Source organism: Chamaea fasciata, unplaced genomic scaffold (assembly GCF_029207755.1).
Source record: "Chamaea fasciata isolate MVZ Bird 193981 ecotype frontalis unplaced genomic scaffold, bChaFas1.0.hap1 SCAF_4, whole genome shotgun sequence".
Lineage (NCBI taxonomy): Eukaryota > Metazoa > Chordata > Aves > Passeriformes > Sylviidae > Chamaea > Chamaea fasciata.
In genome coordinates, this window is record NW_027094089.1 from 71,497,402 (window position 1) to 71,514,352 (window position 16,951).

The following is a 16,951-nucleotide window of genomic DNA, read 5'->3' on the forward strand; positions in this document are numbered from 1 at the left end:
GCTTAACATAGGATTGGCTATATTGGAAACAGAACTGTAATGTCTGTTTAAAAACAGGACTAAATGGAACATTTTAAGTACTCCTGAAATTATGAACAGATGAAGGTCAAGTGAGCCATTTCACCATTATCTTCACTGTGAAATAGAGCCTGGCACTCCCTGGATCCTGAAGGTTCTTTTTCCTCTTTGACACTGTGAGGTTGATGAGGAGTGTGTTATTTTTAAAGACATCTTCACTTTTCACGCACTGGTTCACATGATGGGCTATCCTCACAAAGCATGGGTTCCCTTCAGATTAAATTAAGCCAAAAGATATGCTGTAAAACTTGGTCCAGGATATCTGGAAGTGGAAGCCCTGCAACACAGCTATGCAGACACCCTGTTCTGTGTTGTCAGCTTTGCAGATCTGCTCCTGCTCCCCTGTGGTGTCTATCAGTGTGAATGCAGAATAACTGTGGCTATTTCCAGTCTCTGGCACTTTGGGCAGCATGGTTGGGTTTTGGCATGTGTTGGAACACCAGAGAATGGCTGAGGTTGCAAGGAATCTCTGGTGATCGTACCATGGACTGTACACTGAGCTCAGGCTGCACATCCATGCAAGTGCTTCATTAGAAATGTTTCACACTCAGATGTATTTATCTTTGTGCTTTCCTTAAATTAATTCTCCTCCAAACCACCCTGAATTGTCTGTAACCTCTGAAACAAGGTGGGAAAAGGGAATAGTTACAGCCCAAGAGAGTTCTTTCAGACACAGGATGTTAAACTGTCTTTTGATCAACTGCTTGTAGAAATGTACGTTAACTGTAGACTATGGTTCTTGTAACCAGCTAATGATCCTATCAGCTGCAGAATAATTGCCTCTAGCTCCTTCTAAATTCTGCTGCACTGGAAAAACCAGAGTCATATTCTAATCCTGTTAATCACATTCATCTTTGAAGGGTACACACTGGTTGTGTGTAACTGAATAAAAGTGTTCTGTGTCCTGATGGGAAGTTATGACTTTCATTTAAGCTGATTTAGTGCAGATGTTTTACCTAGAAAGTGGTGTAAATTCTCAACATCTGCTCTAAAGTTGTTTCTATACAAAGAATAGAAAGCAAGGTAGAAGGTAATGAGAGTACAAAGTAAAAGCTTTGCATTAAGATTTTGTATGAAGAAAAGTATTTCTTTAATTTAAATAATTATCTTTATTGCCTGAAGACTTCTCATCTGCTTATGAATAAATAAGTAAGTAAGATGCTAAAATATGAGATGGAAATGCTGGTGCTATATCCTGTATTCTTTTTCTTCATCTCCAGCAATATGTGTTTGTATTTTCAAGACCTAGAAGAGAGTCTATTCATTATTTATTTTTTCACATTTTTTTAAATAAAAAAGCCCACACACAAATATTCTACATAGTCCTACATAAGTCTTATTGAAAAAAAAAAAAAAAACCTGAGCATATGCCAAATTACCATCTAGCTTCCCACATCATTTTCTGAACAAGAGTGCAAGGCCACTGGATATGTCCTGTAAGCACAAAACAATCATTACTAGGACATTTTTATTAACACTGGATCTATGTGATAATAAAGATTTATTGTGATTCTCACTTTGGAATCCCCAGAATCTTAATGAGAATTTTTTTTTCTCCCTGTTCTGAATCTTAATGAGATTTTTTTTTTTCTCCCTGTTTTGAATTTCAATGAGGAGTACTTTGAATGTCATGGCCATGTTAAATATTTGTGAAATCCTCTCAGCTCACTTTCAACATTTTAAAAATAAACAACTGGTTTTGTGGAAGCATTTTTTCAAGTTAACAGGAGAGACATTGACTTTTAGTATAAAAAGCATTCTCCACTAAAAAAGAGGTTACACTTGTAAAATGCTAATGTACAAATTATTTATAAAGAGAATCTAAAGCTGTCTCTGAAATGTTTGGTTCAAAAGCTGCCTGAAAGTGTGGACCAGTTAGTGATTCCTTACCTAATCAGTCTTTTTAGAAAAACAGACTATTCATTTAGACTACAAAATATTTGGATGCAAGGTCTGGAGACCTGGTGTTTATTAATTCATGAAAGACTTATACTAATTAGCAGTGCTCATTTCCCAGGGGCCCACTTAGGCTGTGGAACCCAGCTCCCCTGCGCTCCTTCCAGAAGAGAAAAGTCTCTTCAAGCCATCCATGAAAGCTTCCAAATCAGGCTCCTGCTCTGATTGAATCCCTCACTCTCCCCATGGAACAAAGATAACACAGAAGGAGTTTTGCCTCCCAGGGGCACTTCCTTCATATTATGGGGTGCCCCAGCTTTGCTACTGGTAGTAAAACATGGTGATAAATCAGCTCATTCTGGTAAGACCAAAATTCTTGACCCATCTACAGACCCTGACATTTCCCCTCACTGTTTTGCTACCTCAGCATTGAACATCTTAAGTTGTTCCTTTCCTTAAAAGGACTTAATACGTGTTATTTGTTATTATTTGCTCCAGTGTAGGCGTCTCCAAGCTTCCTTTGTTTGATTGCTCTAAACTGAATTTTTCCTCTTTTGTTCTTATAAATGCACTCCTACACTTTTCTGTGTTTTCTTCTTTGCATTGTCACAGAAGCCAGGATGGTCTGAAGGGTTGAAAGGGACCTTAAATCTAATTCAGTGCCACCTGTCATGGGCAGGGACACCTCCCACTATCCCAGGTTGCTCCGAGCCCCATCCAGCCTGGCCTGGGGCACAAGTCCAAACACCAATGTCCATCTTTCAAAGGCACTGCCTAGGACCAGCTGACTTCTCAAGCTCATTTGTTTATTTTTCTTTTCTTGTGATTAATTTCTTATGCTCCACAGCAGATCTGTTCTTCTGCCCAGGCCCACATTTCCTTCAACACGGGTTTGCTCAGGGGACCACAGCTTCCCAAAAATCCAGCACTGGATCTTTAGCATTTGATCAGCCAGGGATTCTTCATTTCTTCACTTTCTATTTTTTGTTTCTGTAAAAACATGTCAATCATCTGCTTGTGGAGTTCAGCACTCCTCTCACTTTACTGTAATATTTTTACTCAGAGTCTCTCTCTCCTGGTTCAAGGGACAATATTAAAAATGCCGACTGCTTCACAGCCATTTATTGTTTGAAATAAATCCACCTTTTTTAATTTCATTTTTACTGGCTCGCCACATTGCTGGAGGACACCACAGTTATACTCTCAAATTTCAAGAAAATACCAGTTTTGATAGGGAGTTCAACTCCTTCATTCTGTCTCTGAAATTACATTATTAGGTCAATTTACTTTTGTTATTGCATTCTCTTTCTTGATCATTTTAATCCAAGGCATCTGGCCCAAATATGTTACATTCAGTGCTGGATTCTGGTTCAAAAAGGACTGATCACAGACATGCTGACTCACATGGAAACCACTTGAAAGCTCAGATTTTATTAGGCTTTAAGACTCCCACCTAGCATTTTTAAAAAGCATTGTGCTAAGACTATAAAACAAAGAACTCAAAAAAAAATTCAAGAAATGAGAAACTTTGAGCTTTTGAGGTAGAAAAAGAAAGAAAGACATAAATTGAAAAGGAATTTCAGGACAAAAAGAGGCATGATATCAAATGTCTTAAGAGTTACTAAAGCATGGGCTCATGAACTGAGTAGGAAATGGAAAGGCACTTGGGGAATCAGCCATGTATTCTGACTATTAGGAGGGCATGGGAATAGTTTTTAGCTACAGATCATTCCCAGCATAGACTAACTGGGATTTTTGTGGCCACATATAACACTCAGCACAATGAAGAAGGGTGTGAGATTACTGCCTATTGTGCCACTAGGCAATATCTACAATTAGTTAGGGGAAAAAAAAAGGAAAATAAAGGTAAAGTGATTGACATAGACCTTGGAAAATTAAATTTACTGTCCATGGTGTCACCACACAGTGGGAGAACCATGATGGGAGCTGCACCATTTTGGTTTGGTGTGTTGCAAAACTATACTGGAAACAGAAAGTATTCTAACTGTTCTCCTCTGTTTGTTTTATTTTTTTTTTTTATTTATTTCTTTTTGTTTGGTTTTGGGTTTTTTGTTTGTTTGCTTGTTTAGATTGACCTGCTCATCCCTACAAAGATAACTGGGATAATCACCCAAGGAGCTAAAGATTTTGGCCACGTCCAGTTCGTGGGGTCCTACAAGCTTGCTTACAGCAACGATGGGGAGCACTGGAAAATATACCAGGATGAAAAGCAGAAGAAGGACAAGGTAAAGCAAAGAGAAAAATTGGTATTTTCGTTGTGCTAACACCACTCACGAGAGTCTGCAGATTATTTCACGGGGTTCCAAGTGCATGGGCTCCCACAGGTTGGATTGAAGGTGAATAAAAGAGTCACATAACACAATATCATTCACAGTGCAGTGATATCACACCTACCAGTGCCATGCTGTTAAATAAGGGGCATAAAACTTTACAGTTCTCCATTAATTTGAGATATTTCTTCATTTAACTCTGGAGCAGAGGGTGTATAAATAGCAGTGTCTTTGTATATGCAAACAATAAGTGTTTCAGTGCATTATTTGTTAAGTATGGACTATTTTCAGTGATTTCCTGTGAAGCACATCCTTGTTACGCAGCCATTTTGGACAGATTTTTTTTTTTCCCCTGGAAATTAACAGCTAGGGTTTCAAATGAAAATATTATTTGATTACGCACTGAAAATATTATTTTTATTACACTATGAAATGAATACAAAACATAAAAAGAGTTTCACAACTTCCTCTGCAAATGATAATGAGAGATTTTTTTTTCAATACTGATTGATTTACCTGGAAGCATTTAACTTTTCCTGTCGTTATTCATTATACCTTTCTTTTAAACTGTGTAACATCTTCATACTGCAAATACCTGAATTTCATAATGACATCTGTTAAGAAAAATATTACAGCATATGCATTGCTTAGGGAAATGTTAACCAAGATGACAAAATATGAATTGTTTATTAAATGTCTTTGTGGGGTTATGTCTGATCGAAACAAAAGATAAATTTATTTAAATACCAGATTGCTGATGCATCTGATAGCATCTCAAATCTGGGTATTCAGGGTGATAAATGTTCAGACTTCCACTTATATTTCTTAGTACAAATAAAAATTCTTCGGGAAATAAACTGACATATCATTCACTTTCAATTAAATTAATTTTCTTTCAAACAATGAGGAAACTTTTGATATGCATCCAAACGTGTTGTGTGAGTACAGGGAGACCTAACAATGAGGGGTTAGACAACTGCATCTCCCACATTGTACAGATTTTACCTAATTGATTAAATGTCATTGATTAGGTGAGCATGCCCTAAATCACTGGATTGAGTATTTGCATGACTGTATGTCTTTGCCTGCATTGTCAAGCCCTGCTATCCAGACATGACACTGTGAATTTCCACTCCTGAAACCCAAACGTCACCTCACTCCGGCTTTAACCCAAACTGAGTCTTTTTTCCTAAAGGATTTTAGGAAAACAAAATCAGTTGGTTTAACCACCTGGCTCAGAAGGTTCTGATACCAGTGACTGTGGATGTGTCTGTATAACTGGTTGTCAGATAAAACCTGGAAATAAACAGCTCACCTTTCACAGACATACCACAAATGCATTAAGGGACAGATAGTGGCTTCAGTACTTTGTACACATCCTATTTTAAATCCCTGGCATTTAAAAAGAGAAAGAAAAGTTCTGCTGTGAAAGAAATGTCTTCTCGAAGCCAGACTCATGCTGTGAATTGCTTGCATTCATTTTATTGTATAGGAGAACATGGGTTGGAGTCCCTGGTGATAACACAGTCACAGCAAATCTAAAAGAAAATGCACTCTGATTTAAAGCACTGTACTAGTCTACATTTATTTGTACCATTGGCCACAGCAGTAAATTGTTTTTGCCTTCTTTGTTGGACAGACTGTTAATTGCTACATACATATTCTGTTAGGAAGAGTGGAAAACTCTTAATTGTCTCATTTAAACACATCACACCCTGTATTAATTAACATCCCTGACAATAAAATAGATGCATATTATTATGATTCTTTTAAAAGTCAAGATCAATTAAAAGCACAACAAGATCAAATGAACTTCACTGGAAATTAGAACTTAGGATATCTGAATCTAAATTCTTACAAAAGAAACTAACATGTTCACTTGTTTTGAGCCAAGATCTCAGCCTTTGATATACATACAGCAAACTAAAATATCTGGTTTGGGGGTGTTTTACATCTCTATCACAAACATAAGGTAAGGTATAAGTTTGATGACAGAGTCTGACTTTTCAGAAGTCACTGATCTTGGCAAAATTTTATAGGATGTAGGACTCGAAAGGCTCTCAAGACAGCACTTAGCTGTCTTAGTATGCACTTATTGACCTCCAAAGGCACTGTGGTCCTCTCCTCCGACACCCTCAGCATAAAATGGGATTCAAGAACCCCAAGCCCCTTCTTGTCATCTTGAAGTAGGTGCAGACAGTTAAATTTCAGAGCTAAGGCTTAATTCATTCACCTGTCCTTCACCTCAGACAAGGCTGTACCATCCTCCATCAGATTATTATTTAATATATCCAAGAGACAGATTGTGATGAAAATTCTATCAACAGTCAGCTCCAGTGTTTACATTTCCTCTAAAGTGAAAAGGTGGCTTATCCGCCTTGCTGCCATAGACCCACCCTGTCCTCAGAGGACACAAAAACCTGATCTTATCTTCATTTTATTCTTTTTGTTTTGGTTGGAGTATTTCAATCTATTTCTTCTCAGTTTCGACCATCCATTTCATGACTAAGAATACATAAATTTCTTCAGACAGAGGAATGGAGTGTCACCCAGTAAACCCTTTCTGACACCAAACCCCTCCTCACCACTCCAGCTGGGTGGGTGCAGTGCTTCCATGGGATTTTCCCACTGGATAGGACCCTTGGTCTGTGTGCACTGGGACAGAAACATAAATAAAAATAAAATCACAAGCAGAAAAAGTAATGCAGTACCTTATCCACGAGGAGCAGTAAAGGAGCAGCACCACTGGTCCTGTCTGATATTACCTCCTTTGCACAGGATCCACTACAATTTCTTTCTCTTGAGGTAAGATAAAATATTTGCTCCCAAATGCAAGAAAAATGTGAAAGAAACCAAGTTTTCACAGCAAAATGAGAATTCTGTGAAACATTATATCTGTTTTCAGGAGATACAGAAGGGAGGTAAAAGGCAGATATGAAAAACTAACAACAGCTGCAAGTGTTAATTATTCATGTTTTACCATCATTTGTTTTATTTATTAACTGAATACCTTGATTTATTCTTTGAAGGATAGAACATGTAGATTTCTTATTTCTCCTGCAGGTGATTTAGTCACTCTGTACTCTGATCCTGTGATCCTTGCTTAACCATCAAAATAGTTCGTGGGAAAGGTGGCTCCAGAACATTTCGGGCAAAGAAATACAGAATGAAAGGGAAAAACTAAAAAACCAAACCAAACCAAAACAAAACAAAACAAAAAAAACCCACAACAAACAAAAAAAAAAACAAACAAACCAAAACAAAAAACTTTTAAAGTCACAGACACAAAAAAAATATAGATATATTGGTAGGCTGGTAATAATGATTCATAGGTGAATATTGTGACTTTATGATTTGGGCAAGAGCTGAGAATTTAATCCCATCTGGTGGTTAGCATCTCACTGCTGATCTGTTTACAGGATGAGTCCTAATATAGAAGCAGATCTCTCTGAATTCCTGGGGCTGTTCACTTAGCCCTCCTCATCATGTTTTGAAGTTCACTTACAAAGGAGAAAATTATGGCCTCTTGTATTATGTTGTATACAATACATTATATTTTATTTATATATTTGTATAATGCATAGAATATCAACTCTTGCACCCTGTGTGCAGCCTGTAAAAATTGGGTCAATCCTTAACAAAACAGTGGTTTAGAAGAGAAGGAAATAGGCTGTTCAGCTTTTGCCGTATTTCACATGGAAAAGCTGTTCTAAGAACAGTGTCTCCTGCAGCTCCTGCTATTTTAATGGCCAGTCATTTCATTTCACATCTGTCCTGAATTCCTGTGAGTGAAGGAAAAAGCTACTGGAAGGAAGAAAAAAAAAAAAAAAAAAGAAAGAAAGAAAAAAAAAAAAAAAAAAAATAGAGCCTTTCTCATTCGTTTTAAATAGTTTGAATGACTTGCCTGGAAAAAATATGAAAGCTTTGCCTGTTGCCTTCAAGAAACAAAAGAGGTTATATTGCAGGCTGTCACGTGGGAAGAAAATACATTTTAGAAACAGGACCAGAGCTAACAGCTATCTTGTTTTCCTCAACTAGAGGTCAGTAGATCACTGTGCCTCCAGAGCTGAGGACGTCCAAACCAAATCTGACCTTTTTCTTTTTTTTAATCACATTCCACATGTGATTTATAAAATGCACAACCTGCTGTAGGTAACTCAAGGCCAGCTGCAGTGTCAAATGGCATTTCAGAGGCTGGTTTTTTTACAGGAAGATGAGAACTTTTGAAAGTAGCCTAAAGGAGTCTGGCAGCCTGCAGCACTGCCAGTTATCATCAGCCATCAGCAGTGCAATTAACTGCAGGTAGACAACATCCAGTATGCAAATGGCCACTGGGTTTGTGCACAAAATGATGAATTAGTTATAATTTATACATTTCTAAAATGCACAGTCCATTGCCAGGGTGAGAGGAGACAGAAATCTACTTGTTAAAGAAAAGTTACATCATTTCAGGTTAAAAATCTTTCTGCTAGATTTGCTAATTTTTTTTTCTGACTATGTTTAATTATTAAAATACCTGGTTTACACTGATAGATTCAATTCTTACATATAATGTACACACTAGGCACAGGTAATTGTTTTTTTTCTTTTTAGTAATATTACTTAAATTATTACTATTTGATAGCATTATCTGCAATAATAGTTGTAATTTCTAACCTAAATAACTTTTTTCTGCACTGGTTTAAATAATGAACAACTTCCACTACTTTGAGCTGAATTATGATTTGTGTCAGGTGGAGATCTAGCTGCGGTCATTTCAGGTGTGCCTTCAGCACACATCTCTTTCCCTCACACCACACTAAAAGCTGGGGGGAGACAAAGTGGGCAAAAGGAAAAAGGCTCATATTAACAACCTACCTGGAATTTCTTTAAGCATTTCTGGAGGCAAGTTGCCCTCCAAAGTATTTTTCTTTTTGGCTTTTAACCTCCTATAAGCCATGTACAGTGGACTAAATGCCCATTTTTATACCATCAACATGTAGATCAGATGAGGAAGACAGTATGAGAATGTAAGAGTATGTTCCATAAGTTTAAAAGTTTTATCTCCCTCTATCTGTTCTGAACATGAAGAAACAGTAAAGGCTGTGTAAAGATATTCATGGATATGATATGTGTACACTTTATATATAGTAACTGAGAGAAATAATGTCTTTTTCTCCTCTTATTCACTCCAAAAATGCATGTGTCCACAAACACATCCATGTGCCACCTTTTTTTTTTTTCTGAATACTGAGATGTGCTGCACTGAAGCTAAGTCCAAACAGGAGCCATGACTGGATATTCCATATAAAATATTCTTCCTCTAATATGAGCAGGATTAACTGCTCCGTGAAATAACATTTTTTAAATATTCTGCTCAGTGTGAAAATTGTTGTTAAGGTACAGCAGACAACATTCCTTTCTGCAAGCTGCTAATCTTCAGGCATTTCTCCTAAATTATTCTGTCTTAGAACAGTTTTCTTTTTTAAATTCTAATCAACTTACATTGTCATTTATCTGGATTTTCTGCTAATGCTATAAAACACTTTATTTACATTGGAAATTCTCACTGCATATTTGAAATCAAAACATTCAAATTGCTTGCTGGACACAAGTATAAACAAGAATTGTTCGTATTTCAGAATCTTCAGCTGAGAATATCAGTACCTGTTTTCCTGGGTTTCACTCTTTTTTCCATAAAATAATCATGAATAAAGTTATCGTATTTAAAAATACATCAGCAGGCATTTTCTGCCTTTTTTTATTAACAGCAGCTGCAAGAGAATGAGCTACAGAGGACCTACACATGGGTGTGGAGGGTCTGTATGTGTAAAACTGCTAGAGCTGCTGAGTAAATATTCCAGCAAGTTACACCTTTTGAGCATGCAGACTGACATAAATAGATACAGACACTGTAAAATCTGAGATGTTCTACAACAGGTGGTCAAAAAGCAGGAGCTTTTTGATCCTCTTATACAGAAGAAAAGTCACCTTGTAACCTGGCAGCCATTGGTTTTGGGGAGGGTGAAGCTCTGTCCAAAGGAAGGAGCATCCTGTAGTATACGACCAGAAAATTGGAATGATGCCTTAGGATTTGGGCTTTTATACTTTTCATACATTTGTAATCCTGCAATTCTTTGGTGTATAATTCTGAACTTCATATAGAGTACCAGCTACTGCTTTCCCATTTTGGTTAGGTAGAACAATTTCCCTCTAGGCCTGGGAATCAAGGACACCTCACTGTCCCAGGCCCTGAGAAATGTAAACATAAGCGCGCTGGGGGGAGCAAACGTGGGGTAAATGACTTCATTACCTGAAGCTGTAATTGGAAGATTAACCCCCATATGCAAATGGACCAAACTTATAAAAGTGTGAAAACCTGTGACCCCCATGGTCCACTTTTGGGTGTAACCCCTAGGGGGATTTCATCTCCCCAAAATGTGCCTGAAGGCCCTTCAATAAATATAACCGCTTTTTATTCTCATAATTTTCTCTGAGCTCTGTTTTCAGGTAGCCCCAAAAAGGCATCAAGAAAAGTAAGGTTGTTATTCTTCCCTAGTGCCCTCTCGCAGCTCTGACTTTTTTCTTTTTTTTTCTTCTCTGTCCGTGTACTTAATAGCCCCAGCTGGTTTTCCCTCTCACAATTTATCTGATCTTTAGCAGTGGTTAAAGGCATTGGAAGCTGTGCCACAGTTTAATTATGTGTTGAAAGGGGAACTGTGACCTTTAGACGGCTCCAGACGACCTTGCTATCATTGCCTGTCCCCTCCTGGCCCTGCTGTGGGGACGCTGCAATATTGCCTGCTATCGATTTTCCCCATGCCACTTATGGTTTTATAGACATCTACACTAACTCCTCTCAGGCTGGAGAGACCTATCTGTTTAAGAACTCCCAAAAAAATCTTCTTGCAGCTTCTTTCTCTGTGTTTGCAGTTTTGGGATGAGGCAGGAGCAGACTTGAACACACCCAGAGTTGAAGGTTTGCCCTGACACACTGATAATTTACATTCTGGTCTTTATTTCTTGAACACAAATCACCCTGGGGTTATTTTGTCATTGGATTTTTTATTTATTTATTTATTTATTTATTTATTTATTTATTTATTTATTTATTTTACATAGAGCATGATATTGTAATTCCAACATCAGCCTCTGAAACCTAAAAAAAATCATGGTAGTCTTCAGAGCTATCCTGAATAAAACTGCCCAGGAACAAATGTGAGGAACAGGCCTTGAGAGGCATCAGCTTTTCAAGGGTTTTAATTGCTTTGGTGTCTTATTTAGTAGTGATTGCTTGTTGTTGAAAGCAACAGGTAGGTAAAGAATAATTACTTTTAGATACAAAAATAGCTTTTTTCTTCTACTGATAAGTCATGTTTTGTCCTTTGTCCTCCTTGCTCCTTCCAAATTCCTTGCCCCATTAGTTAATTGAGGCTAAAGGAAAATGAAGAGTGGGAAAAGATATTGTTTTTCCCATAAGAAATTTGCCATAGGACCACAGAAACAGAACAGTAAATTTCTGTTAGAATGTTATATTTCATGTAGGTCACATTTGTAGATGAGGACAATGCTTCCCTTACTTTCTGATAAATTTATTTCCCTAAAATTCTTTTTCTGATCTAGCATATTTAGTTCATTTCTTGAAACTAGATCTTGAATTTTGAGGAAAAGTGTATTTCATATTTGCATAAAATAATCTCTGAGACAGATGAGTTAGGCTTCAAGTGATAATGAAATCGTGCAAGAGTTAAAAATAAAATTTAATTCTTGCTTTCCTACTGTAAGTAAATGACATAATCCTCCCTCCTTCAGCTGTATTTGTTGCTGGCTTTGCATCACATAATTTTATTTATCTTGCATATCTATATGCAGATATGAACACTAGGGCTGTAGAAAGGTTCCTTTGTCTAGCCTCGCAAAAAATATCAAAAGATACTTTGCATGCCTGTGAAAGAAATCAAATTTTTTTTTAAAAAAAATCCCTTTTGAGCTTTCCTAGCTGCATTTTGAGTTTTGGGAGGTGCCACTGTAATTTCAATTATGAACTTAGTGCCTATTATTTTGTGCTACAAATGGAACTGGACTTGAGGTGCAAACCTTTTCAGCCCAAGCTCCTGCTGATTTAAGTATCAACACTATACTTGGGCAGCAAACAGTTTTCCCTGTGCTAAATGATTTTGGGTACTTTTTTTTCCCTTAGACTCACAAAGCTGATGTTTCTGTAATCATTTTCTCTTTTACTTTATCCATCTATTGGAATGCCCACATCCTTTCATGCTCCCACCTCTGTGATGGCAGATGAGAAGGGGATTTCATCACTCATAAAAGAGCATCACCTTGGGAAGGGGAGAGATTTTGTTTGATGTCCTGAAAGAACATCAAGCTTCCAAAATCAAGAGGTGTAGCATGGAGACCTAAAAGCTTTGTGAACATGTCTCAAAGGAAATAGAGCCAGGGTTAAAATGTTATGTCAGCCACCCAGGATGTCAAACTCAGTTCACGAGGACTTCTAGGAAACCTGTAATTCTACAATAATTCAGTCATATAAGCACTTCTCCAGGAGGTCCATATTCTTCTCTGCATGATGCAAATGACAGACATTCATTTAGAGTCGAAAAGCCATCAGGTTCAGTTTTCACAAATAAGAAGTGAATTGGCTGATGTTTTAAGAGAAAGAACATTTCCCATAAAAACTGAAAATAACCAAAGGGGATAATCTGATCATTTTACCAAAAATTGGTGCTGTGGCCTTTGAATTTAAATAGTGGCTGGCAGGAGAAAAATCTGGCACTGATTTATCGCAGATAGGATTTTTATAACTCACTTTTGTGTGGGTTAACCAATGCAGGTGGAAATAAGATCATAACGTGCACTGTGCTATGCTAGGATGTTTTACTTTTATCACAGCCTGATGCCCTTAATTAATGTGCTCATTTTTGTCCGACATGAGAAGACAATATCCTTGATAATAACCAGTTTTACAAGGGTTTATATAGTTGCATCCAAGCTATGTTCATAAGTGATACAACTGAAATTCTTAACTTTAATTATTAATGTTATTTTCTCAGTAACTGTAACAGGATCTCCTGGGATTAATTTGAGATGCTACAAATACCAAGTAAAAGGCACTTAATTTTTTTAATATTAACAATTTTTTGTGTAACTTTCAGAGCATGGCCCTGTCAGAACTGTGGGTGTAGCTTAGAGTAGAAGGCTCTACCTGCACTAAGGGCTGAGTGTGAATGAATCACAAGGTTTTAGCAGAGACACAGGCTCACGGAATCACAGATTTGGGCTGGAAGGGACCTCAAAGCCCATCCAGTTCCACCCCTGCCGTGGGCGGGGACACCTTCCACTGTCCCAGGCTGCTCCAAGCCCCAGTGTCCAACCTGCCCTTGGACACTACCAGGGATCCAGGGGCAGCCACAGCTTCTCTGGGCACCCTGTGCCAGGGCCTCCCCACCCTCACAGTAAAGGATTCCTTTCTACAACTTAATCCAAACCTTCTCTTTGCTATTTTAACCCTTAAGTTTAAACAGCATTAAAAGCTATATGTCCTGATGTTAAAAATACATCACGGATCCAGGTCCGTCAGATTTTCACTGCAGGCTGGGTGGCCGTAAAACCTCCCCATTGCTTCCCTGCAGGTGTTCTGGGGAACTTCCACTAAACCCTCCCCATTGCTTCCCCGCAGGTGTTCCAGGGGAACTTCGACAACGACACGCACCGCAAGAACGTCATCGAGCCGCCGATCTATGCACGGCACGTGCGCATCCTGCCCTGGTCATGGTACAGCCGCATCACCCTGCGGTCCGAGCTGCTGGGCTGCACGGCCGAGGACTGAGCCCCGCTCCCGCCATAGGAGAAGCCTGTAAGATGCTGAGTGGGGTTTTTTCCATGAACCAGTGCTCGCTCATTTTTATGGTAGGCCGCTAGCTGTCTTTCGCCAGGAGGTCTAAGCCTGCCCTTTTAAAACGATCTGATCCGAATTTTTTGCCCTTGAAATCTGTTGGTGTTGCCCCTTCTGCTGTGGAATTATCCTCCTAGTTCTCCTTTGAGTTGTTCTCCACCAGTTGAAAAGCATTGAGGGAAAAGAGAAAAAAAAACAGCAGCATCCTTTCTACAAGGGAAGAGAAATAGTGTGACGAAGCTCATTTGCAGCTTCAGGAACATTGGGCTGACGAGTTTTCCATAAATCATACTGTCATCTTACTTGCAAAAAGTGATACTGCAGCTTTTAGCAATAAGTTTACTTGGGGATGACTGCATTATAGTAATTGTGCCTATCAAACACTGTCAGTTCTTATGACATATATTTTGGGAAATTCTCTATGGTACTGTAAAACATGGTACCTGTGATGTTACGAGCTACCTTTCACCACTTTCATCCAGACAGCAGAGTCCACGCACCTGGAGGGTTTTCCTAACTGCCCCATTTTCCTTCTCTTTTTTGCATGCTGTAGACATGGCCTCCATCTTTTCTGTTTAGTATCACACTGCTGGTGTTGTTTTCCTTGGAAGATGTCACCTGTTTGCCTATGTAACTAAATCAGTGTACTATCAAGTTAATGAATTTACCAAAGTTTATGAATTTGCAAAGTTTCCGTGCTTTTTCATGGAGACTAAGGTGAGGCACCAGAGTACTTGTGGTGTGTCATCTTGGGTGCCCACGCAGTCCATCAGAAATCCCATTCCAGGATGATTTGTCCAGGGAGGACCACACAGCCTTTGGCTGTGATCTGCCACCCTCCTCATTACTGCTTTCACAAATGCTCTGAATTCCTGTGAGGAGGAAAATGTTGGGTGAAGGAACCAGGTGCTAAGAGACACACAGGAGGAATGACAACCTTTCTGCCAGGAAACCCTCTCTCTTTAGGCTATTCCTAAATCTTTCCTCCCCAAAAGGTAAGAGGTGACATAGGAGCACACCAAAGCCTGGCCCTTGTGACCCTCTGCTCCTAAAGTCTTTTCAGACACACACCAGTGAGCCACAAAGAGGCTGTTTCCTATCATGTCCCATCTAAGGAATGCTTCACACACAGCCTGATAGCAACCCCAGTTTTAAAAGTAGTTTTTAGGAGGAGAAGTGGAGCAGTAGGGGGGACATTCTCCCCCCGTGCCTCAGTTTCCCCCTGCTGATTGAGATAACAATACCAACATTTGAAGAGCAATCCAAGTTTGCTTGGAGTAAAGTGTTCTGTGACTATGTTAGAGCAGCACCTCAGTATAAAACAGATACCAGGACGGGGAGTGAGGGGACATTTTATCTGTTACCTGAAATAACAGCACTTGGGATTACTGCCAACCTTTTAATTACATAACATGCTAATGTGGAGAGAAAGAGAGAATGAGAGAGAGAGAGAGAGAGAGATGCAGCTGCGTGTTTTAGCAAATATCACTGAACTTATACTTTCTGTCACTGTTCCATTCTCACCAAAACTCTGAAGTATGAACTTGGGCACTGCTTCCCAGGCCAGCAGCTAGCTGGCCCACAATCTGCAAAGGGCAAAGTTTACCTTGGAAAGAAAATGGTTTGGATTTCAAAAAAAAACCCTGCATTTAATCACACATTCTCCACCACAGACTAAATATATATTATCCATTGAACTGTGAAAGACTCTAGAATAGCAGCCAGGAATTTTACATACAAGAATTGGGGATATAATGGTGGCGGTTTTCTGATAGTGTCACTTAAACTGTCACATTTTAGCAAACAGAACACCCTGCCTCTACAAAATGACTTAATCCTTAAACTGTATTTATACAAGTATTTATTTTATAAGGCTTAGACATTTAAAGACTTCTAAAGAAGAGTCCTGTAAAAGCAAAAGTATGTGTAAGAAATGTTGAGGTCCTGTGCAACACTGCTAAGTTCGTTCTTTATTTTTTACTTTGTGCTGCATAACAAAAGCCACTAGACTGTTACTGTCTTGTCTGTAACTGTGTTAACAGCATTCCTTAATGATGTATATATGGAGTGGTCTTCAAGCAAAAGGAGCAATTTTAAAGGGAAAGTCAATCACTGTGATGGTACTTCTAACAAGAAAAAAAATCTGAATAATGGAGGACAAGCCTGTCCTCACATTATCTACTGCCTATATTTTGCAATTAAGGCTTTAGGTTAAAAAAAAAAAAAAAGAAAAAGAAAAAGGAAAAAAAAAGCTAGTAATATTTACCTCTTTAGGGTGTGCACACATAATACATTTAAGAGGTTTAAATACATTTTCCTATTATGGGAGAGCAGTTGACCCTGAATTTAATTACAGACATGAAGAATAGCATTTAGATATTTCACTAACTGACTGTATCCAAAAAGCAGAAGGCCATTTCAGAAAATTAGACTTCCTAGTTTAAAAACTTGTGTTAATGTTCTTTAGAAATATTTGGTTTATGTTCTTAATATTGAAGGTTTTTTCATGTTATTCATCTTTTGTGACCTCAGTTTTTCTTTTGAATTAATATTTCTTGGATTAGTAAATTAATTGTAATCCCTTCATCTGCATATAGAGTTTTCATGTAATGTAACACAGTAATTTTCATTTGGTATTAATTTTGTGTTGAGTATTTTCACCCTCATGTCCTAGGTCAGCTACCAGCAGTCTTCACAACCTGCAAGGATAGCTCCATGCCTTGTGGTAATACTCCATGACAATTCATTAAAAAAAAATCACATATCTGATGCCCTTACTATTTCAGCCTGCATGCTG

At 38.3% G+C, this 16,951-nt stretch overlaps 1 protein-coding gene across 1 annotated transcript in view; it reads left to right on the forward strand.

The window, feature by feature from the left end:
- Positions 1-16,434, forward strand: part of EDIL3 (EGF like repeats and discoidin domains 3) — an 86,339-nt gene extending 69,905 nt beyond the window's left edge. Inside the window, exons 7-8 of the mRNA XM_066182524.1 lie at positions 4,065-4,220; positions 13,939-16,434. Coding sequence (XP_066038621.1) covers positions 4,065-4,220; positions 13,939-14,088 — 306 coding nt within the window. The 3' untranslated portion in view covers positions 14,089-16,434. The remainder of the gene's footprint in view (positions 1-4,064; positions 4,221-13,938) is intronic.
- The last annotated feature ends 517 nt before the right edge of the window (positions 16,435-16,951 follow it).